General features: G+C 43.3%; 2 protein-coding genes across 3 annotated transcripts in view; both read left to right on the top strand.

Annotated features, from left to right (window-relative positions):
• Positions 1-2,134: 2,134 nt before the first annotated feature.
• Positions 2,135-9,287, top strand: LOC120540947 (formin-like protein 14). Its single transcript, XM_039772147.1, has 4 exons — positions 2,135-2,306; positions 3,126-3,195; positions 3,791-4,642; positions 9,095-9,287. The coding sequence occupies exons 2-4, from the start codon at positions 3,133-3,135 to the stop codon at positions 9,095-9,097; spliced, it is 918 nt and encodes a 305-aa protein (XP_039628081.1). The 5' UTR covers positions 2,135-2,306; positions 3,126-3,132; the 3' UTR covers positions 9,098-9,287.
• Positions 9,288-13,114: 3,827 nt separating this feature from the next.
• Positions 13,115-24,542, top strand: part of LOC120540011 (ATP-dependent RNA helicase DDX39A) — a 30,418-nt gene continuing 18,990 nt past the window's right edge. Inside the window, exon 1 of one of the 2 annotated variants that reach the window (XM_039770453.1) lies at positions 13,115-13,209. In XM_039770453.1, coding sequence (XP_039626387.1) covers positions 13,115-13,209 — 95 coding nt within the window. Of the gene's footprint in view, positions 13,210-14,680; positions 14,756-24,542 lie in introns of those variants that run through there. The other variant, XM_039770454.1, reaches the window with a different exon arrangement.

Genomic DNA, 24,542 nt, shown 5'->3' with positions numbered 1-24,542 from the left:
ACAACCTTGCTGGGTACGGTGGGTGCCGCCAGGAGACACTGCAGGGGGACCTGGGAGTTTTTACTGTCTGCATAGCCCGGAAGTACTCCCAAGTCACGGGGACGGAAGCCCCAAAGTATTTCCAGGCTGAAGAAAAAGCAAGCTCTGCATCTGACCTGGAAGTGCTGGCAAGTCACGTGGACGGAAGAATGGAAGCACTTCTGGGTCAAGGACAATATAAAGGACTACTGAAGACCCAGTAAGCGAGCCGGAGTCTGGAGGTGTAGGACAGAGCTTGCTGGGAGGTGTGGAGGAGAGGATTGTGGTTATTATTGAGAATTGCATTTGCTGAATTGCCTGTTTATTGTGGCTGGGGTGCCTGAAGGCACGATTCCTAGAAGAAAAATAATGAAATATCTTCTTGGTGCTTTTAACCTGTGACCTGTGCGTTTGTCTGTTGGGGTTAAAGGGGTAACAGCGACCTCTGGTGTCCACAATACATACTCATAGGCCACTTTATTAGGGACACCATGCTAGTTAATTGGGTTGGACCCCCTTTTGCCTTCAGAACTGCTGTAATTCTTCATGGCGTAGATTCACTAATGTGCAGGAAACATTCCTCGGGGATTTTGATCCATATTGACATCCCGGAGGTGCTCTACTGGATTGAGATCTGGTGACTGTGGAGGCCATTTGAGTCCAGTGAACTCCCTGTCACGTTCAACAAACCAGTTGGAGATGTTCTGAGCTTTGTGACCTGGCGTGTTATCCAACTGGAAGTAGCCATCAGAAGATGGGGACACTGCGGTCATAATAGGATGGACACAGTCAGCAACAGTTCTCAGGTAGGCTGTGGCATTTAAATGACTCTCAGTTGGCACTAGGGGGCCCAAAGTGTGCCAAGAAAATACCCCCCACCATTAGATCACCAGCCTGAACCATTGATACAAGGTAGAATGGATCCCTGCTTTTATGTTGTTGACTCTGCCATCTGAATGGCACAGCAGAAATCGAGACTCGTCAGACCAGGTGACGTTTTTCCAGTCTTCCATTGTCCAATTTTGGTGAGCCTGTGTGAATTGTAGCCTCAGTTTCCTATTCTCAGCTGACAGGAGTGGCCCCCGGTGTGGTGTAGCCCACCTGCTTCAAGGTTTGATGTGTTGTGTGTTCAGAGATGCCCTTCTGCACACCTCGCCTTTCTATCAGCTCAGACCAGTCTGGCCATTCTCCTCTCACCTCTGGCATCAACAAGGCATTTTCGCCAGGAGAACTGCCACCCACTGGATATTTTCCCTTTTTCGGACCACTCTCTGTAAGCCCTACAGATGGTCGTGCGTGAAAATCCCAGTAGATCAGCAGTTTGTGAAATACTCAGACCAGCCCATCTGGCGCCAACAGCCATGCCACGTTCAAAGTCACTTCAGTCCCCTCTCTTCTTCCTCATTCTGATGCTCAGTTTGAACTTCAGCGGGTCATCTCGACAAGGTCTACAGGCCAAAACGCATTGAGTTGCTGCCCTGTGATTGGCTGATTAGAAATTTTGCGTTAATGAGCAGTCAAACAGGTTTGCCTAATAAAGTGTCCCCTGAGTGTATGTTAAGACTCTAAACGAGATCTGTTCAGTGGACACGTGACTCTGACTTGGCCCAGTGACTGGCTGTGTCCAAGAGGGTGGCCTGTGACCTACTGGGTGTCCCATTCACAGTTAGGTTTAGAGCTTTGCACCCATTGCTGTTGGCTCAGGCTCCAGCTCCTTGAGCAACTACCAAGAACACGCCTGCTTTCATGCTGCCCTCTACAAGATGTTTGGCAGCCGGCTTCACCACCATCCATTGTCCTCTTGAGGCGCTCCTGTGATGTACAGATTTTAATCTGAATGGCACCTTTGGGATCAAAGAGCAGTTTCGGATGAGTCAGCGAGTGCCCTGAAGCGAAGCTCCGTGTGCCTAATTAAATGGCCTCGGTAATGGATGGATTGTTTCTCGTGCGGTCTAGCAATCTCTCCGATGCAAAAACCTCACTCTGGTGTCGAGAGTCTAGCCAATCCGCTAACCACCTGGGCAAAGTCGGGCAGAGTGGTCTTGCCAGGGCACGGCAGCGACCTCACGGTAGAGGAATGCGTGCGTGTCGGTATCTGCTCGCCCGTCGCTGCTTAAATGAAGACGCTGCAGACTTGGCAGGCTCAGTTGTGCTAGCGGAGAGGACCGGATAGAGTGAGAAGAGCAGCGCCGAGACCTTCTGACAGCCATCGTCACGCCAGGTTAACTCTGTCGAGGTGGAGCGCACACCTGAGCCGCGGGAGGATACGGGACGATCTTACGGAGAATGTGAGTTCATCTCATTGGGTCTGCCGCACCAGCTCCCCTCACTTGTGTCAGCAGCCGCTCCTGTGTGTGTGTGTGTGTGTGTGTGTGTGCACGCGCGCGCGTGCGTGTGTCTGTGTGTGACCTAACTGGCCTCAGTAAACAGAAGTGCGTTTCGATCACTCATCGCGTTGCGCGCCGGTTGAGTCTAAAAGAGGCACGCCAAAGCCCACCCGAATCCCCCCTGTGGCAAAAATTAATTATCACACGCTACGCAATAAACATGTGACTGAGCACAAAACGGCGAACAAGAAACCCTACCAATGCAGTCCACTAACTGTCCGACCCACCCCAGCTGCGAGGCTGGTGAATTGCAGGACGTTAGTAAAACTCGAGCTCCCCGTCCGAGGCCACGCTGACAGCTCACTTGACGTCTTCTACTGGATCCTCTCCTTAATACCCCTTACCTCTGATGCACATGAAGCTTACTGTCCTGTTGTTACTTGGACCGGCCCGACCATCTTTTTATTTAATGGATTTGCTATTAGGGTGGCGCAGTGGTAGCGCTGCTGCCTCGCAGTAAGGAGACCTGGGCTCGCTTCCCGGGTCCTCCCTGTGTGGGTTTCCTCCCACAGTCCAAAGACATGCAGGTTAGATGCATTGGAGATCCTAAATTGTCCCTAGTGTGTGGTGTGTTTGGGCGCTGGCTGGGATTGGCTCCAGCAGACCCTGTGTTAGGATATAGCGGGTAGGAAAATGACTGACTGAATGATTTCTTATTACTAGTTGATGTCATTTGTAGCCTTTTCTAAGTCGTGTGTGTGTCTGTTTGTTGTCCTGCAGTTTAACCATGAAGAGGATGGTGGCAGCCCTCGCTTTCCTGTGTCTCCTGTCCACTGCGAAATCGGCCTCGGTGAGTAACTTCTGTGAACACCTGCTGTCCTCTGTCACCTGATGGTCACTCATTGATGTTTTTGTGACTAGAGAACACTTTTCCTGATGGTATTTTGCAAATGCTTTTCCACTGCTAAAAAATCTCTGTCTAGGGATGGGGACATTGTGATATAAAGATGGTGCCATCCTTCAGATGAGATGTAAAACTGTGACCAGGAAAGATCTACTCTCTTTAAAGATCATTTACCTGCTGCTTCTCTCTACCTGCAACTAATCAATTTAAAAATGATTCACTTCCATGCTCTTCCCTCTCAGCATCTAATCTATTTAAACATCATTCTCCCTGTGCTCCTCCCTACCTGTACCTAATCTATTTAAACTTCATTCTCCCTGTGCTCCTCCCTACTTGGATCTAATTTCTTTAAAGATTCTCCCTGTGCTCCTCCCTACCTGTATCTAATCTATTTAAACATCATTCTCCCTGTGCTCCTCCCTATCTACATCTAATCTATTTAAAGTTTATTCACCCTATGCTCCTCCCTGCCTGTATTTAATTTTTTTAAGGATCATTTCATTGAACTTGGAAGTGACAACCCTGTGTGTTTCTTCGGCAGGTCATATTACCTCTTGTAGCCGAAAGGTCATCAGAAGTACAGGAAGTGGCCACAGAAATGCCAAAGGAAGAGACTGTGACTGAGCCGGTCAAGGGGGGCAAGGTGGAGATGCCAGGCATGCCCGCCCAACCTCCCCGCCCGCCTTTCTCCTTCTTCCCCCCTCCTACCACCTCCTTCAGCCAAGTGGAATCCAAACCTCCTTCCCCTCCAGTCCCAGGCTTTGCCGGCCCCTCCATGTTTTCTCCCTTTCAGATTCTTCCACCACTACCACCACTCCCACCATCACCACCACCACCACCACCAGCACAAATCCCCCCTTTTATCAACGGATTTCCACCATGTGCCTCAAATGGCTTCTACCATTCTCATGTTCCCAGTGCTCCATATGTCCAGTACCCTGCTCGCATGCCCCATCCCTTCTTCCCTATGCCCAGGATTCCTAACTCATACTTTATGTACAAGGAAGGATTCTTTCCTTTACCTGGGTTAAGAAGTCGACATTTCTTCCCATACATCAGAAGGGGTCTTCCTTCTCTGCCTTATCCGATGCCCCCTCCTTCTGGGACTCCTCCATTTCCTGGTGTAAATCCCCTCGAGCCTGGAGAGTTACTTCACACCACCTCCATCACCCAGTTCCAGCTGCCACCCCCAGTGTCTTCTGGTCCTTATGGCAAGGTGGTCGATTCTCCTGTACTGCCACCTGCTGCCCACTTACGTCCTCCAATTACATCTTCTTTCCCGGCTTTCTTCCCTTTTAATCCTTCTGGAGTGAAGAGCCACCCGTATCCAATCCCTCAGATGCTGGCTGCAGAGGAAACTGTCAATGGTGAGGAATCAGCCGAAGGGATGCAGGTAATTTAAAAAAGTGAAGCTGCATGTCATTGTCACCAGCTTCATATTTTCTTTATTGTGCCAAATCAAGTAGAACGTGAGGAGTGAGACTCACCAGCCACATACTGTGTGTCACTATTGAGCCGAGTTACCTGGGACATGCGCCCAAGAAGTGATGCTCACCTGCTCCCTGCTTCAATTAGTTTTAGGAGCCAAGCCTTGAGATGTTCTGTCATGAGTGGTCTTCATCAGCCCACTACTATGTCACGTTAAGTGGGACATACTGCCCACTGCAGCTCCCCACACCCATTAATCTGCGGAGCAGAGCTGGTCGTGCAGGGACAGGAATGGTGTTCACAGTTCAGCTTCACGGCCACTAGAGGGCAACGTCACTCGCAGAAGCATCGCGTTTCCAGCGCGTTCCTTCCTTTAGCTGTCACTTTAGTGGTTAGTGTGGCGGCCTCGCAGCTCACATATTTCTCCATTTTAGGTGACCTGCTTTTCTTCCCACATGCTAAAGATGTGTGTGCTGCAAATAGTCAACTATTTTGTGACAGGCAGGCCACAAAATGAATTCAGGGTGCGGATTAAAGTGCGCCATAAAAGAGGGGCACCCTTGTCCAGGATTAGCTCCCGAATTGAACATTAGAGCAATTGTGACGATTCGGCTGGGATCCCCCCTGTACTATTTAAGATGGCATATCCTGCAGCCCCCCTCAGCCCTAAAATGTTGTTAAAGCATGTTGGGAAAAAGAATGTGAATTTAGCTGATGCTTTCATATAAAGTCACGATATAGACAGATAGCTATGAAATGTACTATATAACAGATATATATATATATATATATATATATATATATATATATATATATCCTGCGGTGGGTTGGCACCCTGCCCAGGATTGGTTCCTGCCTTGTGCCCTGTGTTGGCTGGGATTGGCTCCAGCAGACCCCCGTGACCCTGTATTCGGATTCAGCAGGTTAGACAATGGATGGATATATATATATATATATACAAACCAGATTCCAAAAAAGTTGGGACACTAAACAAATTGTGAATAAAAACTGAATGCAATGATGTGGAGATGGCAAATGTCAATATTTTATTTGTAATAGAACGTAGATGACAGATCAAACGTTTAATCCAAGTAAATGTATCATTTTAAAGGAAAAATATGTTGATTCAAAATTTCACGGTGTCAACAAATCCCAAAAAAGTTGGGACAAGTAGCAATAAGAGGCTGGAAAAAGTAAATTTGAGCATAACGAAGAGCTGGAAGACCAATAACACTAATTAGGTCAATTGGCAACATGATTGGGTATAAAAAGAGCTTCTCAGAGTGGCAGTGTCTCTCAGAAGCCAAGATGGGTAGAGGATCACCAATTCCCACAATGTTGCGCAGAAAGATAGTGGAGCAATATCAGAAAGGTGTTACCCAGCGAAAAATTGCAAAGACTTTGCATCTATCATCATCAACTGTGCATAACATCATCCGAAGATTCAGAGAATCTGGAACAATCTCTGTCGTAAGGGTCAATGCCGTAAAACCATACTGGATGCCCGTGATCTCCGGCCCTTAAACGACACTGCACCACAAACAGGAATGCTACTGTAAAGGAAATCACAGAATGGGCTCAGGAATACTTCCAGAAACCATTGTCAGTGAACACAATCCACCGTGCCATCCGCCGTTGCCAGCTGAAACTCTACAGTGCAAAGAAGAAGCCATTTCTAAGCAAGATCCACAAGCTCAGGCGTTTCACTGGGCCAGGGATCATTTAAAATGGAGTGTGGCAAAATGGAAGACTGTTCTGTGGTCAGGCGAGTCACGATTCAAGTTCTTTTGGAAATCTGGGACGCCATGTCATCCGGACCAAAGAGGACAAGGACAACCCAAGTTGTTATCAACGCTCAGTTCAGAAGCCTGCATCTCTGATGGTATGGGGTTGCATGAGTGCGTGTGGCATGGGCAGCTTGCATGTCTGGAAAGGCACCATCAATGCAGAAAAATATATTCAGGTTCTAGAACAACATATGCTCCCATCCAGACGTCATCTCTTTCAGGGAAGACCCTGCATTTTTCAACAAGATAATGCCAGACCACATTCTGCATCAATCACAACATCATGGCTGCGTAGGAGAAGGATCCGGGTACTGAAATGGCCAGTCTGCAGTCCAGATCTTTCACCTATAGAGAACATTTGGTGCATCATAAAGAGGAAGGTGCGACAAAGAAGGCCCAAGACGATTGAACAGTTAGAGGCCTGTATTAGACAAGAATGGGAGAGCATTCCTATTTCTAAACTTGAGAAACTGGTCTCCTCGGTCCCCAGACGTCTGTTGAGTGTTGTAAGAAGAAGGGGAGATGCCACACAGTGGTGAAAATGGCCTTGTCCCAACTTCTTTGGGATTTGTTGACACCATGAAATTCTGAATCAACATATTTTTCCCTTAAAATGATACATTTTCTCAGTTTAAACTTTTGTTCCGTGATTTATGTTCTATTCTGAATAAAATATTAGAAGTTGGCACCTCCACATCATTGCATTCAGTTTTTATTCACGATTTGTATAGTGTCCCGACTTTTTTGGAATCCGGTTTGTATGTATATATATAATATATACATATAGAGATAGGAATGACAATATAGATAGATAAATAGATAGGAAAGGTGCTATGAAATACAGCAGATTGATGAAAGGAGCTATAAAACATAGACAGATAGATATGAAATACACTATATTACATATAGATAGATAAGGCAATATATAACAGATAAATATATACTCAGCAAAAAAAGAAACGTCTTCTGACTTTCAACTGTTTTTACTTTCAGTGAACTTAATGTGTAAATATTTGTATAAACACTAAAAGAGTCAACACCATAAGACATAAACTAAAAATGTTTCACAATGTGTCCCTGAATGAAGGGAGGCTCAAAATCCAAAGTACCAGTCAGTATGTGGTGTGGCCACCAGCTGCTTGAAGTACTGCAGTGCATCTCCTCCTCATGGACTCGACCAGATTTGTCAGTTCTTGCTGTGAGATGTTACCCCACTCTTCCACCAAGGCACCTGCAAGTTCCTGGACATTTCTGGGGCGAATGGCCCTAGCCCTCACCCTGCAATCCAACAGGTCCCAGACGTGCTCAATTCCTTCGATGATAAACACGAATCCGTCCATCACCCCTGGTGAGACAAAACCGTGACTCATCAGTGAAGAGCACTTTTTGCCACTCCTGTCTGGTCCAGCGAAGGTGGGTTTGTGCCCATAGGCGTTGTTGCTGGTGATGTCTGGTAAGGACCTGCCTTACAACAGGCCTACAAGCCCTCAGTCCAGCCTCTCTCAGCCTATTGCGGACAGTCTGAGCACTGATGGAGGGATTGTGTGTTCCTGGTGTGACTCGGGCAGTTGTTGTGGCCATCCTGTACCTGTCACGCAGGTGTGATATTCGGATGTACCGATCCTGTGCAGGTGTTGTTACACGTGGTCTTCCACTGCGAGGATGATCAGCTGTCCTTCCCGTCTCTCTGTAGCGCCGTCTCACAGTGCGGACATGGCAATTTATTCAGCAGTCCTCATGCCTCCCTGCAGCAGGCCTAATGCACGTTCACGCAGATGAGCAGGGACCCTGGGCATCTTTCACAGTCGGTAGACAAGTCTCTTTAGTGTCCTGCGTTTTTAGAACTGTGACTTTCTGTAAGCTGTTAAGGTCTTAACGACCATTCCACAGGTGCATGTTAATTCATTGATTATGGTTAATTGAACATGCATGGAAAACATTGTTTAAACCCTTTACAATGAAGATCTGGAAAGTTATTTGGATTTTTAAAACATTATTGTTGAAATACACAGTCCTGAAAAAGGGACTATATATGTGAAAGGCACTATATTATATACAGATAAAAAGATAGATAGGAAAGGCACTATATAATAGATAGATGGATAGATGGAAAGATATGAAAGACACTATATAATAGATATGACAGACACTATATTAAATATAGATAGATCATGGTGTCACGTAAGGTCTGCCCTACCGGGTGAAGTGACACAGAGGGATGCAGTGATGGGGACTGAACAAGCAGCCTTGTGGATTACACTTCAGTGTCCACTCCAGTCCCTTACTTATATGCCACCTGTGTATGACTTCTAAATGCTGCCACACCTATTTATATGCAATGTCAAATTTGTCTATTTGGGTGGCTTGTTTTGCTCTGAAAAAGCAGTCGGCCACCTTGGGAATTTCCTGATAGAAACTAATGGCTCGCTGGGGACTGAATGAACTTAACTAGAATAAGCGTCCTCAGGGGTGCAATTACAGCCGGTCTGTGGTGGGCACCTTGGAACTCGTGTCTGTGTCAAGTGATCGGCATGTCTTTCTCGGAGAGCCAACAAGTAATTGTGTGTGTGTTTTTTTTCTTTTTTTTTTCTTTTCTCCCAACCCCCCCCCACCCCCAACTCCCCATACAGTGAACACACATTGAGTCTGGCAGCCCTGCTGATTCTTCTCTGCAGTAAACAACGGCCAGCCACCATGTTGCACTCTGCATATCTGGACCACACAGAGAGGAAGACGCACATTCAGCCTAAGCTCCCCACACTTTAAACATTCAATGCTTGTTTGAATATATGATTGTGTTTGTAAATAAAAAATGGATTCTTATCTCAAGTTGTATCTGAATTTCTTTGTGGAGGCCTTCTGTGCAAAAATAGATAAATAGATAGATAGATAGATAGATAGATAGATAGATAGATAGATAGATAGAAAGGCACTATATGATAGATAGATAGATAGATAGATAGATAGATAGATAGATAGAAAGGCACTATATGATAGATAGATAGATAGATAGATAGATAGATAGATAGATAGATAGATAGATAGATAGATTTGAAAGGCACTATATAAGATAGATAGATAGATAGATAGATAGATAGATAGATAGATAGATAAAGGCACTATATAACAGATAGATAGATAGATAGATAGATAGATAGATAGATAGATAGATAGATAGATAGATAGACATGAAAGGCACTATATAACATAGATAGATAGATAGATAGATAGATAGATAGATAGATAGACAGATAGATAGATAGATAGATAGATAGAAAGGCACTATATGATAGATAGATAGATAGATAGATAGATAGATAGATAGATAGATAATGCGAAAGGCACTATATATAGATAGATAGATAGATAGATAGATAGATAGATAGATAGATAGATAATGCAAAAGGCACTATATATTGATAGATAGATAGATAGATAGATAGATAGATAGATAGATAGATAGATAGATAGATAGATAGATAGATAGATATGAAAGGCACTATATAAGTGAACGGAAGGTGAAATAAAATCATGAAAAGGGGAAATAGGGGGTGTCATTGGGTGCCACAGCACAGCACAAAAATTAGCTTATAAAATGTGAAGGTTATTTTTAAATTCGATATACTGAAATAGCCAAGACGCTAACAACAATAACAACTCTGTAAGCAGACAAATGTTTACACCTCTAAATGCTGTCTCCTCTCCCAGAAGATTCAATTACTGGGCGTGATCTTCACTGGGACTGGCACTACATGTGCCACTTTGTAAACGTACAGTTACATCCCTTCTCCAGAGTGGTGAACACCGAATAGGCACCTCGGAATAAATCCCACCTCGGGTCCCTCCACAGATGCCGTGTGATGAACCCTCTGCATCGGGATGTCCCTCAAGATGGCCGCAGTACCTAGGGTACACATTAATGAAGAGGGACGCTGCCCTTTAGTTCTTACCCAAAGTCCACCCTCAAGATTCATTTTGTTCTCCCCAAATTGACGTGCCACTCCAAATCACCAACTAGCTCTCAAGTCTTTGGCAGACAAAAGAAATGCCCAAGCTAAATCTGCACAGATATGGGCATAACATACAGAAACCCCCCACCCCAGAGAATCATTGGGGTCCTTTGGGAACCCAGAATCCTGAAGCTGAGAGACAGCAACACCAGCGTGTAAGCAATAAACCGGAGCAGCACAGCTCTGGAAACAAAACTATGCAGTCCAGATGGCAAATAACTGCTTTCTAAATGCTGGACGTATATACAGTATACCTGGCAAGGGAATGCCAATGGAGAGGTGGCTGGACAGTAGCATAGGAGAAAGGGGGGGACCACTCTTTAAGTGAATGGTTAGAGTGAGTTAAAAATTCATACTGGCAGCTCCTGAACATCATTTTGGACAGACAGAGACCCATAATGGAATCATCCGGGATCCGTGACTTACACAGAAACTGGCATCCCCAGAAGGAAACCCATAAGACTGCTTTGGGATACCACAAGGTAAGACTGGCACTACTGGCTTCTTGGTGCCACGTTTAGCCCTGGCAAAAGCAATTCAAATTCAAAGCGATTTGACTTTCTTTTTATTCGGATGTCGTGGTTGATATTCTCTAATTGAGGTGGCACAGTCAGCAGAGTGGGTAGCGCTGCTGCCTGGCAGTAAGGAGACTTGGGTTTGCTTTCCTAGTTGTCCCTGCATGGAGTTTGCATGTTTTCCCTGTGTCTGCATGGGTTTCCTCCCACAATCTAATTGAGCATGCCATTGTATGCCCAGGAATGGCATTAGCGCCTCATGTGCCAATGACACTTTAATTTTGATTCGTTATCCTCACTCTTCTCCTTCTAAAGCTTTTTCCACTTTCATGTGGGGTGGTCCAATCCACTCTCACCTGTGGTACACATCCCTTCCCGGTACCCACTTTCTCCCTTAGATGCCCACGCATCTAACGCATGGGCACACTGGGCACCACAAGCATAGGGACCCATGTTTTCTCTGATGCTTATCTATGTTTCTGTTTTGCTATCAAAACAGGTGCCCCCATTGTTCTACTTTGCTCAGGGGCCTATGATGCTGCTAAGATAGCCCTGTAGATCCCCCTTCACACCGGCCATCCACTTTCTCTTTGGTGGTACCCTTCTCTTCCATATCCACAATTCATTGTTTGTCACTCATCACACCACATGCCCCTGCCACTTCAACCTTCTTTCCGTTGAGATTTCCCTAATTCCCGACCTTATCCAGTTTTATATTATTCCACACCTCCATCGCCACACTTTAGTTCCTGTAACATCCAGTTTCCTTTCATGAACCTTTTTAACTGATCCATACAACGATGCTGGTCTGATTCTTTAGGTTATATTAACACTCCTCCGTTTTTTCCAACCTGATTGCATCTATGGGTTATTTCTTGATCTAGCTCTCCATCCTCTGTTATGTTTGATCCAACATATTTGAACTTTTCCACCTTTTTTAAGCCTTTCCCCCCGGAGGTTAACTTCTCTATCTTGTTCTTAGCTCTTACATCTTACATATCCTGTCCTACAAATCTCAAAGTGTCTGTCTTCTGTAGTTCTTCTTCACTGCTACAGTTTCCATCCACCCGTAATCCATCCGTCTTTCTACCCTGCTTGTTCCTGAGCAAGGTTTCGGGGAGCTGGTGCCCGTTTCTTTTCCACAGCATTCTTAATGGTGCCACGCCGAACAATGCCATCTACAAATAACATGACCCATGGGGCTTGCTTGATCTATGACTCCCTTGTGAGTAACAACCACAGCTAGAATGAAAAGATGTGGGCTTAATAATGGTCGTTGTAGTGATAAGTCAAATAAAATGACACCTTTAATTGGTGAACTAAAAAGATTACAAAATGCAAGCTTTTGAGGTAACTCAAGCCGCTTCTTTAGGCAGGATGTAATCTGTACTGTCATTTTTTATATATTTGTCTCGTGACTCCAATCACGTATCGGGCGACTCCAAGGCTGGGAAACGCTGCCTGACATACTGTACTTCTCCAGTACTTTCCTCTCTCAATCAAATGCCTTCTCTAAATCTCTGAATGCCAAGTTTAGTCCTTTCTGATTCTCTGTCTACTTTTTATCTTCGGTCTCAATGCAAACATCACATACTGTACCTTTTCCAGACGTACGTTATTCTCGTTATAAAACAAAATCCATTTTAGGCTTCTCAGATTACATGTTTCGGCATTCTGCTCGATAAAAGGTTAGAACATGTAATATTTATGTTCACCGGTTCCTAAGATACGACACATTGCACATTTTTCGAACAGTAATGAAACATAATTACAAATTAATTCATAAAAAATGTACGTGTCTAAGTCAGCTTTCAAGTACTAGTACAACGCTAGAAACGATACATAAAGTACTTGAGTATGTGTACAGAAAAGCGTTCTGTTGATCCTTCCTTTTTCGAAGCGATTACTTTTTATTAAACAGACAAACGGTGGCTAAAAACACGATGAATTCTCAAATAAATGTGCAGTTTATCGAAAGGGGTGGAATTACAATAACTGACTAGAACAACAACCAATAGCAGTGAAGGCTTTTCGTGATTGATAAAACTTTCAACCAATTAAAAATCAAAACAGGGTTTTCCTGTGTTTAGCATTTGACCAATTAAAAGTGATCGTAGCCGGAAAAATGGGCGGTACCGGAAGGCTTTATAAAAAAAAAGCCAGGTACCATGTGAACTTCAGCAGAGAAAAGTCTCTGAGCCGGAGGAAGTCGCTTGTAAGGTGAGGGAATGGCCGTCTTTGATTTTTTTTTTTGTTTATTTGGGTTTGACAACTTGGCTTATTAAAAATTAAGGTCATATTTTTATACGTCGTTATCTACGTGATTTTGACATGTAATTTTTCTCCATTATATGAAGTTTTTTGTGTTAAAGTCGTGTTTTGAGTGATCAAAACAGATTTTGTTGCTTTTGTTTTTATAAAAAATGGTTAGATATGTTCCTATTAAGTGTCGATTTATGTTTTCAAGAGAAATAACTCTAGAGTTTGATTTGTCATTAGAAAAAAAGTCTGCTGTATTCAGTATTGTATCACTAGTGCGTGTCGCTTCCGTTATTTCATATTTTTATCGCAAAGTTGACTTAATTTCCGAGTTTTTATTTCCCAAATGTTATTATTTACACTCGATTTGTAGTATTCCCGGGTGAACGTTCATATCTTTGGTTATCTCACGCATCCACGATATGCGCCTTGAAACAAAGCAATCTGTCGTACATCTGCGGAGCGGCCCACTGCGGTTTAGTCACGACAAGACTTGTAGCCCCCTTTTTTTTAAAAAAGAGCGCAAAAAAGTGGTATTGTTTAAATTGACTTTTCGCACAGGACTGTGAGTTTGAAACAGTCGTAGGCTTTCGAGGGAAAAAAAAAGCACGGGCCATTCTAATCCGTCCACCTCGTGGCGTCGTCCTCGGAACTCTACAAACCCTCCAACGGCCTTTTGTTTAGACCGCGCCGAGACGGCCCCGCCGTCGCCTGCCGCTCGCCATCCGATGGGGGCGGGGGGATAGAAGGGGAGTGGGTGTTAATAGTACCTTCTGACCCGGATGCAATTCTGTTGTCCGTTGGCCCATCATGCCCAGAAAGTGATTTTATTTTAATGCCAAGACCTAAGAGAGTGCCACGTTTATTAAGCGTAGGCCTTAAACGGTGTACCAAACGATCCCTAGCCGCACTGACTGGCGATCTTGCAAAAAGTTACTGGATTCGAGGCGGAGCCATTTTGAAAATGGCGACTTTCGTCCAAAACAAAGTGGCCGGTTTGTGCGCGCCTCGCCCTCGGGCAACCTCAGTGTGTGATCCACGTGCGCCATGGAGACGTGGAAGTGGTTAGTCAAGACTGGCTAGTCAACACCGTGTCTTCCTACTGTTTGCGTGGGTGATGCTGGTGCCATTCATATGTGATGCAGGTTAACATTTCAGAAACGACGCTTCGGTGTTTTAATGTGTTTAGTAGAAGTCCACTTTAAACGGCGTGAAATATGTGGGGTGATCCTCTTGGATCAGCAGGCTCGGTCTCGAAGAGCTGCAGTAACTGTCATTTTCTCCTGTGATTTACATTTGTATAAAAAGTTAAGGTTGAATCATTCAAATTTGTATTTAAAATGAATCAAACACTAAAACTTTTTTTTCCCTTTGTGTGCTGGTGGCTTTCCTCCCACAGTCGAAAGATTTGCAGGTAAATGATTCGATGACGTCAGTGGGGAGTTTATGCCCCTGATCTCTGAGAAGCGCCCACCTGGCACTCTTGATTCAAAAAAAGGATATCCAGGTACAACTTGTGAGAACCCCTGTTGGGGAACAGGGGGTTCGATTCAGTTTCGACTCCCTGTCATTTTTGACACGCTTGCTATTCGGATGGGGTGACTAAGCCTGTGGTAAGGAGCTGAAACTATTGGTATGGAAGATTATTCGTGTCCAAATTCAAATGCGATCCACCGTGTTAACCACATTCACATGACGAGTAGTGCATTTTATTTTGGCTCGGTTTTATTGCGTCACTTGTATTAAAAGTACATCAACTAATTGATCCATTGCTTTTCTCTACAGAAAGCAATTTTCGTGCCAGTTTAAACTGCAATATAAAACAAGACAATTTATTTTTCTTTAATGTTCATAGATTGCATGGCAGCAGTTAAGATGAGGCTTTTTCCATTTCTAGACATTTGTATTCTGGTGGCAAGCACATGGCCCATTGCTGTAGACTGATTAATGAAACCATGAAAAGTACATTTTAGATCTCACTGATTCAGTTGTGTACTTTTTCTTTTTATAATTAAGCATTTAAATTGGAGGTTTTAGGTTATCCGTTTTAAGCAAATACTGAATACAGTGAAATATTTTAGTATCGCAGAGCTTTGGTAGCTTCTTTTCATTCATAATCCGTGATGACCAGATTTTACATTTTTTTTTCTCCCCTTTTTATTTCGACGTAGAGTATGAATTGTTTGGTACTGGGCTTAGCATTTGATCACATTCAGTTTTTGTTTCATTTATTTGAAATCCAAATCCAGTACACTACATTTTATTTTTGTATAGCCCAAAATCGCACAGGAAGTGCCACGGTGGGCTTTAATAGGCCCTGCCTCTTGACAGCCCCCCAGCCTGGACTCTCTAAGAGGACATAGAAAAACTCCCAAAAATACCACAGAGTAACCATTTAGTGAAATGCATTTGTTTTTCTTTGACTTGCAATCTATGTACATGCAATACAGAAGCAGATTGCATTTTAATTTATTTTTAACTGGCATAAAAGTCCAGTGCTGCAGTGAAAAGCAAATGAATAAACTGTTTGTTGGTATGTGTTTGTTTTTTTCATAACTGACATATGTAAACCGTGCCAAAATGAAATGCACCACTTGCATACTGTATGTGTTGCATGGTAATGTAATTAACACGCTGGATTGCAGTTCATTTTGGAAAGAATAGTCTTCCATAGATTAGGTGGCTTGGCAATGCTAAATTTGCCCATGTTTGTTCACCCGGTGATGGATTGGCACACTGTTGAGGGATTATTCCTGTCTTGTGCCCAATGCTTTCTCAGCTAGGCTCTAGAGACCCTGCTGTGGATAACGCTGGTTGATCGAGGGGTTACGGTACCTGAATTACTTGTAGGGATGGCTGATGTGGCCTAAAAATTGAAAAAATTACACTTTTTGTTTTAAAATGAACCCCAAGACCTTCAAATAGGTGGTTTTTTTTTTTTTTGGATGGCTTCTTTTCTATAAAAATGCATGCAGAGGGAGTATCTTTAGATCTCTTAATTGGTCTCTGAATGCTGCTCACCGACTGCGCCTCTGCTTATAGCTGTTATTGTAGATAACGTACAGAAAATGGATTTCCCTCGTGGGGATCAGTATTGTCGCTACAGGTATTTTTGAGATTGCCACTGGCTCGCACATATCTTGGAAGTACACATTTCTATTGTCTTCATTATCTTCTATTTCATCTAATCGGGGTTTTCATTATATTTTGTCTAATGTAGTTCATCCTGGAAGTATTGAGCAAAGGTCAGGAACCCACCCTGGTCTTGGTGCCAGTTCATCACTATCTGCATATGCTCTTATGTGGCCAGATTAGAGTTTGTGGTCCATCTTAATGCAAGCCTTTTGAGAGTCCTTGGAGAGAAATACGCAGTGAACTCGCAGCCAACTTGACCACTCGTGTTCTGGATCTCCATTTTGTGACAGTTAATCTTTGTCACGCCTTACATTGATTGCACCATTAGAAAGGTGGCTGAATATCGCATGCTGCTTCTGATAATTCTTGGTGAAAGTTACTTTCATAGTTTAAGTGGAAGTATGCATTTCAGTTTACAAGTGTGTCATTTTAGAGCTGTTTCGAAAACTTGAAAGAGATTTAATGACCTGTGGCGTTAGATTGTATGCTTCTGCTGAGGTATGTTAGAATTTGCACATGCTCTTTCCCAAAACAAAACGGGGGATAATCCTTAAATTTAAGGCACCGTATGTGGCTTTAGGATTGTCAAAGCATGCTGGAACTCCACATTGGCGCAAAATGAGTGGCCAGAAGTCAGAATATGATGCCTAAACATTAATACCACCAGTTTATGGATACTTGCAAATTACTGATAAATCTTGTTGTCCGTCTTTAAAGAACAAATGTACATGCTCCCGAGGGTTAACATGAAATTTATTTTTTTTTATACTTGATTTGTGTAATCTTACTTTCTTCCCATTACTCTATTATTTTGCCTGATGTTAGCCCATCCACATTATTTATTAGTGGTGCCAATAGATTTTTGTTACATGCAGCAGCTTATGATTTTTAGCCACCATCCAAGTACTGGATCACTGAGAGCTGTGGGCCTGATCCCTTGACACCATGCCAAGAGATTATATAAACAAGACCTGGGATTGTCCTCAAGTCTCTGCTGATGTGCGCTAACTTCATTAACTACTTTGCCACTGTGCTGCCAAGATGACCGCTAAACAAAGATTGATGAAACGCACCAATCTACTGCATAATAATAAAATACTAAGGTCTCTGTGTCCAGTCCCTCTCTTGATTGGATTGGTCAGTTTGGATTTGGTGACGTGATGAAAGAGGAAGGGGGTGAGATGCACCTTGTAGCGGTCAGAAGCCGCTAAGATTCACACCGTCGTGAGAGACAGTGATTTATTTATTTTATATGAGGATTACCAGGGACAACCCCAGCCTTGGCACGACACACACACTCACTACAGAGACAAAGAAAACGCACTGGAAACTTAAACAATAAAAAAGTATAATGAAATTAAATTAACTAAATGAAAACAATAATACCACCCCTGATCCCTTCGGCGATTATTACAATTAACAGATAAACACGACAAACACGCAGTAAAGTCCATGTATGAAATGATCAGCGGTGAAGTTATGTCCAGTGATTTGTATGAAGCAAGGGAAATGGAAAAACACAGTCCTACTGGTAATTGCTGAAGTATGATGACCGATGAATGGTTCAGGAGCGCGCCTTCTTCCGTGAAAGCCAATGAATCTAGACAACGTCCTCCGTAACAGTAAACAGGTAGACCAATGATTCCAGACCCCAACAAACAATACAATCCAGGACATGAAGATGTAAAGCAGGAAAACGACAGGCAGTTCAACAGATAGTACAAGCACCAAACCAACAAGAAGAGAACTTTTTCTCTTCGACCCCTGCCCTCCTTTTAAACCCCTCTGGCCACCTTTGCCCCCAACAGCCCCTGCAAGGACTGCTGGGAGATGCAGTTCTAACCAATGGTAGCACTGCTACAACTTTGGTATGCTATAAGAGTCGCCTTCATAGATGCCAAGTATAATAAAACCGAGCAGGAGGTGAGAAAGGTGCTTCGAATAAAATGACCGTTTTGAGAAGCGGGCTTTATGGAATCCCACTTGAGAAAGATGGAGAGACAATTGTGCATACCACAGAAGATGCATGTAGGGCAAGATATGGTCATTTTTATTCTGTTACCTGTCTTTTTGACAGATATAGTAGTTAGTCATTAATAAATCGATTATCACATACATTGGGCTGAGTGATATTCTGCAGAAGCTTTCTCAGTGAGTTTGCCAGTTTAGAATGGAACAAATGATGCACACTTGTATAGAGTAATTTTGCTTTTCCTCTCAAAACTTGCAATTTATTGCACTGCTGGACAACTAATTGCCACATGCGTACCAAAGGATAAGGGATCCATGATGTGTCAACTAGGGGTGACAAACATGCTGACTGTAAGCAGCAAATCGAACCTCTGCAGCAGTACTTGAAGTCTGTGAGTCCTGAATGGACATAGTCCTTAATTCTGGGGCGATGGTTGGTTTATTAGGGTTTGGTATCTGCCTAAATGACAGGCTGGGCTGGTCCCATAACACTGGAACTATGCAAGATTTCTGTATTCTGCATTACTTTAGTGTGGATAGAGACATCCTTTCCACATTCTATACGTCTGTGAGGGCCAGAGTGATTGTCTACACAGAGGTGTGCTTGGCTTGTAATGTCACAGCAAGGGAGGCCAGCCAAATCAACTAGATTTAAAAAGGCAGGCTCCATTATGGGAGTCTCCATGGTTATTTTTAATTTGTTATTGAATGAGTATTACAAAGTAATGAGTAAAAAAAAAATAACCCTTGTGTGGCCCACCAGGCTGGCACCGCCAGCTTAACCCGACGCAGACAAGCATGGGACACAAGTTCCAAGGCACACCAGGTTTATTTTTCTTTCCCTTGTGGGAAACCCATTCCCTGTTCCCCACAAATATAACACAGTCCAGAGCACCGCACAATGCACAAACAATGAATCTCTTCCTTGACCCCTCGGGTCAAGCTTCATCGCTCCTCCTCCCAACTATGGCTCTCAGAGTAGTGGCTGCTGGCTCCTTTAATAAGGCACCCGGAAGTGCTCTTGCTTGATTACTCGTTTCTGGCAGCACTACCAGGTTTTTAATCAGAAGATCTGCCCATAAGGACTCGGCAGCTCCTGCTGCATAACCCCCTGGTAGTGCCTGCGGATCCCAATACCCTGCAGGAGTCTGAGGCACTGCTGCAACTCGGGTGGGGGGCTTGCCATCTAGTATCCTGGGGGAGGTAACGCTCTGGCCACGCTTGCTCCCCCAGTCCTCCCAGCGTGGCAGCGTCCCGGCCGAACGCTACACCTTATTAAGCTTAATGAAAAGATGGCTGGGAACGCATTGGGATTCTCCCGGAAGAGCTAGAAGAAGTGGCCGGGGAGAGTTAAGTCCGGGCCTGTCTGCTCAAGCTGCTGCCCCCTTGACCCGACCTCGGATAAGTGGAAAGGGAGGGATGGATGGATGGATGAAAAGATGGCTTTACTGTAAAGCGAAACTTGCTTTTTAGCATACAGAGGCCTGGCTCTGCTTTTTCTCGTGCTGACTCAATCGCCAATATTTTATGAAAGTCAAGTACGATTGTGTATTCGGGGGGGGTGCGGGGGGATAACCAGGTCATTGTTTTAGCAATGCAGCTCCTTACCATTTCGATCTTGAGAGACAAGTTGTTCATTGAATTTGTTTCGATAAAATGATTGGAACATCTGGCACATGTAGTGAAGTTAAGATGAACAGCTTCATTGAAGTGATGGACTTGGTTAATGGTGTGAATAACTGGAAGGAGCAGAGATGTAATCTAAACCCATGCACTTGCACCATGGTCAAGCCTCGGTTACATTTGTTGTGTAATAAAGATTTTTCTGCACTTCCATGTTGTCTCCAAGACTGCCTTCTTTTGAGAGTGTGTTCTTCTCCGGGACACAGTCTGGTTGTGAACGCTAAAATGAAAACCCAAACGGAGTGCCATTATAAAGAATGCTGCCCATCAGCTCTCTGACACCCTATCATTAAGTAGTTTCATCCAGCTAATTGTTCAGCAGAAGTATGTCAAACACTGTTTGGGGACATTAAGGTTAGCATCAAGTGGAAACCAACCTTGAGCAGAGTAACATTTCAAGGTGATAATTTGTAGTGGCGGCTTACTTAACCTGCATGGCCCCGTACTGTAGGAGGATAATTGGAGCCGTCATGCTTTCCGGTTGCTTCGGGGTAACTCCAATCACGCAGTGCTTAGCCTTAGGTTCAAACTTGAGACTCGATGGCTGTGATCCTAATGTTAAATATACTCGGGCGAGTCGAAAAATGATCCGCACTCCAGCTGTAGGGTTTGACAGTTTCTTTTCTGAAACTATCTCCCTGCTTTTCAATAAACTTTGTCCATCTCTCAACAAACTTTTTGTATTCCCTCATTAAAAAAACGTTTTAGGCTACGCTGCCAGCCACGAATGCACCACTGTCTTCAGATGCGAATCTTCGTCCTCTTAGGACTTCCTTCGAACCCCAAGTCTGTCGTGGTTTATTGCATAGGCAGAGCCATGGCTGCTGATTTGCCACATCTTCTGTCACTCGTCTATTCAGCAGGATCATTTCACGTGAACACTGTCATCGCTGCTCCTTCATGGCTGACACTTTTATGACCCTCCTTGAACATCTCTATCCATTCATGCACAGTTTTTCACGGCAAAACACTTTCTCCATACTGTGCACAGTCTAGTATCGGCACTAGGCACATCCTCAGACCACAAACTAACGCAGCTCGTTGCTCTTTCGTGCAGATCGCTAGTGAGGTAGCCATTGTTTCTTGCACTTCAGTTACAAAAATGATCTGACGTAACACAGCAGTGAGTGGAGAGACGGGGACCTCGTATGGAAAGCACTGATAAAACCTGTTGGCAGCACTGTCTCTTCATATAACCGCAGTGTGGATAATTTGAGTCACCCTTGTAATTATGGAAGTTAACTTAATCTAACTTCGTTTCTTAACAGTCCACGTGCCTCTCTCTCCTTTTGTACTAATTTAATCAATTATTCAGGATGCAGTTTAATCTGCAAAAAAAAAAAAAAAACTGGTTTTGGGTAGTGACGTGGAGCAGGATATCTTCTTGCACTTGTCTGCTCAAAAATTAACCGTGTAAAGTGAGTTTGTGAAAGAGGTGTGACTAAATACTTGGGCATTTTTGCAAAATGAAAACCATCATTCAAATCAGGAAAGAAGCCGACTTTAGCAAAATTTGTAAAGGCAGCTGAGCATGCTTGGAATTTAGGGCAGTTGCTTGTAGCAATAATTTGAGGCTTGAGTATTTCAAACTGCAAATGTGTTTTAAAATTTTCAAATTTAGGTTCAAGTTCAATTTATATTTCTGATTGAATGGACACGATAAGCGGGGTGAATATTAACTTTGTTTTCCTGTTGAAGCAATGCCTTGGCCTGTTGAAAAAGTGGTTTGTTTAATGTGATCACATTAATATTTCCAAAAAAATGGAAGTGGGGGGGTGGAATTAAACATTGTAATTGAGATTTGAATCCTTACTGTTCGTGGTGATTGAATGCAAGCTTGTCAAATTCTGATTCAGAATACCACCGGATATCTCTACATTGCCACTTGTGCATAGCATGTTAGCGAATGGATCTTTTCTTAAGGATTATCCTGGTCACTACCCTGTCTGTGCTATGCATGTGCAGAACTTTGACGCATGCATGCAGTACACTTGATTATCTCTTTGTGACTCTGCCTGATTTGTGCCTCTTATTTTACTTCCGTCACCATCTGATTTGTATCGTGCATGTGCCCTCTGCCTGAATTGCAATTTGGTTTTCACACGTGTCTACTCTAAATTACTTTGACTGTGCATGTGTGTATTTTATGACCTTAGTCACCGGTCCTATTTGCATTGCACTTGCGAATCCTTTTTGTATTGCTGTTGAGTTTCTTTGACAGGTGCACTCTTCGCTTCTTAATGAAAAAGATGAACACATTTGAATATTTATGCTTTGAAAGAATTTTCACCTAAATGATTTAATTACAGTCTAATGAAGAGGGAGCAAAGTGAAATGTGATGTCGGTCTGTGAACTATATAATGCTATTTTTCCTCCCACTTGTGATCTGTGACTTATTTGTGTGTGTGTTTATTTAAAACTTAAGCTTACTGTTCAAAGAAAGATGAGGAATTTCATTTGGGGTGAGTGTTTGTACACTTTACCTCACTACCCAATCTGTTTCATACTTAAAACTATTCATGCATGGTATAAATTGGGTCCCTATAAATTCCAGGCACCGATGGTCCCTTTAATGCCCCAGGCTAGGATTGTCTAGGTACATGATGAGGAAATCCTCTTAATGCAGTGGTTCATGGCTATTGATACTAATCCTTGATTATCTATCTTTGTAGCACCTTCAATAAATTTTGGGTCCCCAATATTCTCTAACCCACTTAATCCAGGTTAGTATTGTAGATAGCTGGTGTCTTTGTTTGCCTGATTACCTTTTTATGATGCTGGGATTAGTGCTGGAAAGGGCTTTAGACCATCATGGGTCCCGTTCATGCACATCCTCAAACTCTCAAGGGGTCACTTTGGAATTGCTAGTCAGCGTAATGTGCACAATTTTGAGCTGTAGAAGGAAAGACTATGCAGAGTCCATCTGGGCCACCACTAGGCATGAGATTACCAAAGTGTTGGATCCAACAACAACATTTATATAGCACGTTTTCATACAAATTAATGTAGCTCAAAGTGTTTTACATGATGAAAAAAGAGGGGGAAAAAAGACTAAGATTTACAAAAAAAAAATAACACTACTTAACATAGAATAAAAGTAAGGTCCGATGGCCGGGGAGGACAGAAACGAAACTCCAGACGGCTGGAGAAAAAATAAAATCTGCAGGGGTTCCAGGCCATGAAACCACCCAGCCTCCCTCTAGGCATTACCTAACATAAATGAACTCCCAATCAGTCCTCATTGTATTCAGGGTTCTCGTGTAAGGACTTGATGCGACAGTCACGTGGACTTCTGGCCTTTTAGTCCATTAATGTAGGGACATCGTGGTGCTTTTGATTAGGTGGTGGTGGTGCAGATCACCACCACAGACAACCGGAAAAAGAAACGGAAGAGAGAGTAGGGGTTAGTACGGATTTTGGACAGACAGCAGTGCTTACTGCTGTGCCATACTTATGAGTCCAATAACCATTTTTAATATTGGGAGTTTGTGCTAGCATGTTATGGAAATGCATTGCTGCAGGTTTTATTTATTTTATAAAATTTAGAGACATGCTATTTAGTCAAAGGGGAAACTAGTAATCTTCTTGTGGCCCCCGTGTTTATTATCATTGATAGATAAAAATGATGCACTAAGGCTTTGTTCACACTGCAGCCACAAACGACCCCAAACAAAACCCATTTGTTTTATTTGTTTTGTATTGTACAAATGATCCATAAACTAAGATCCTGAATGTGTGACACATGCAAAATTATCAGCACATTTTTCAGACTGATCAGACTTGGACCACCATGAACCCCAGCAGTCCACTGGCTGCTGCAGTGTTTCACATTTGTTTGATTTCAGCGTGGCGTTCACTGACACATCAGTCTGTAGAAACTTGCAGGCAAGAGAGAACAACATGGACTAGTGGGGTGAGATGTGGATTACGTCGATGCAAATCAGTGGTTTGACAATTTTCAGAATGGAATGTCTGACAACTTCTGTTAATGCCTCCCCAAGAATCCCTTGGGTTAAAAAGAAAATCAAACCCCTTTTTTTTTTTTTTTTTTTTAATCTGTCACTACAGGGCCAGGTGGTCAGACTTGAACATGACATACTTCATATATCTGTTTGGGGTCAGTCTAGTACCACATATGACTATGGCCTAAATATGCTCTGGAAAGTTGCATTGTGCACTTAAAATCAGATCTGTGTCACAACTTGAAAGAATTGGAAATGCTCGTAAGTGTTGCTGGTAACCTTGTAATATTCCAGTGGATGAAATGTTGCAGTGTTTCTGAAAGTTAAGCACAGTGGCTGACTCTGAGAGAGAGAGAGAGAGAGAGATATATATATATACATACATACATACATACATACAGTGGAGGAAATAATTATTTGACCCCTCACTGATTTTGTAAGTTTGTCCAATGACAAAGAAATGAAAAGTCTCAGAACAGTATCATTTCAATGGTAGGTTTATTTCAACAGTGGCAGATTGCACATCAAAAGGAAAATCGAAA

This window comes from Polypterus senegalus, chromosome 12 (assembly GCF_016835505.1).
Source record: "Polypterus senegalus isolate Bchr_013 chromosome 12, ASM1683550v1, whole genome shotgun sequence".
Classification (NCBI taxonomy): Eukaryota; Metazoa; Chordata; class Cladistia; order Polypteriformes; family Polypteridae; genus Polypterus; species Polypterus senegalus.
This window is presented reverse-complemented; position numbering and strand designations above follow the sequence as displayed.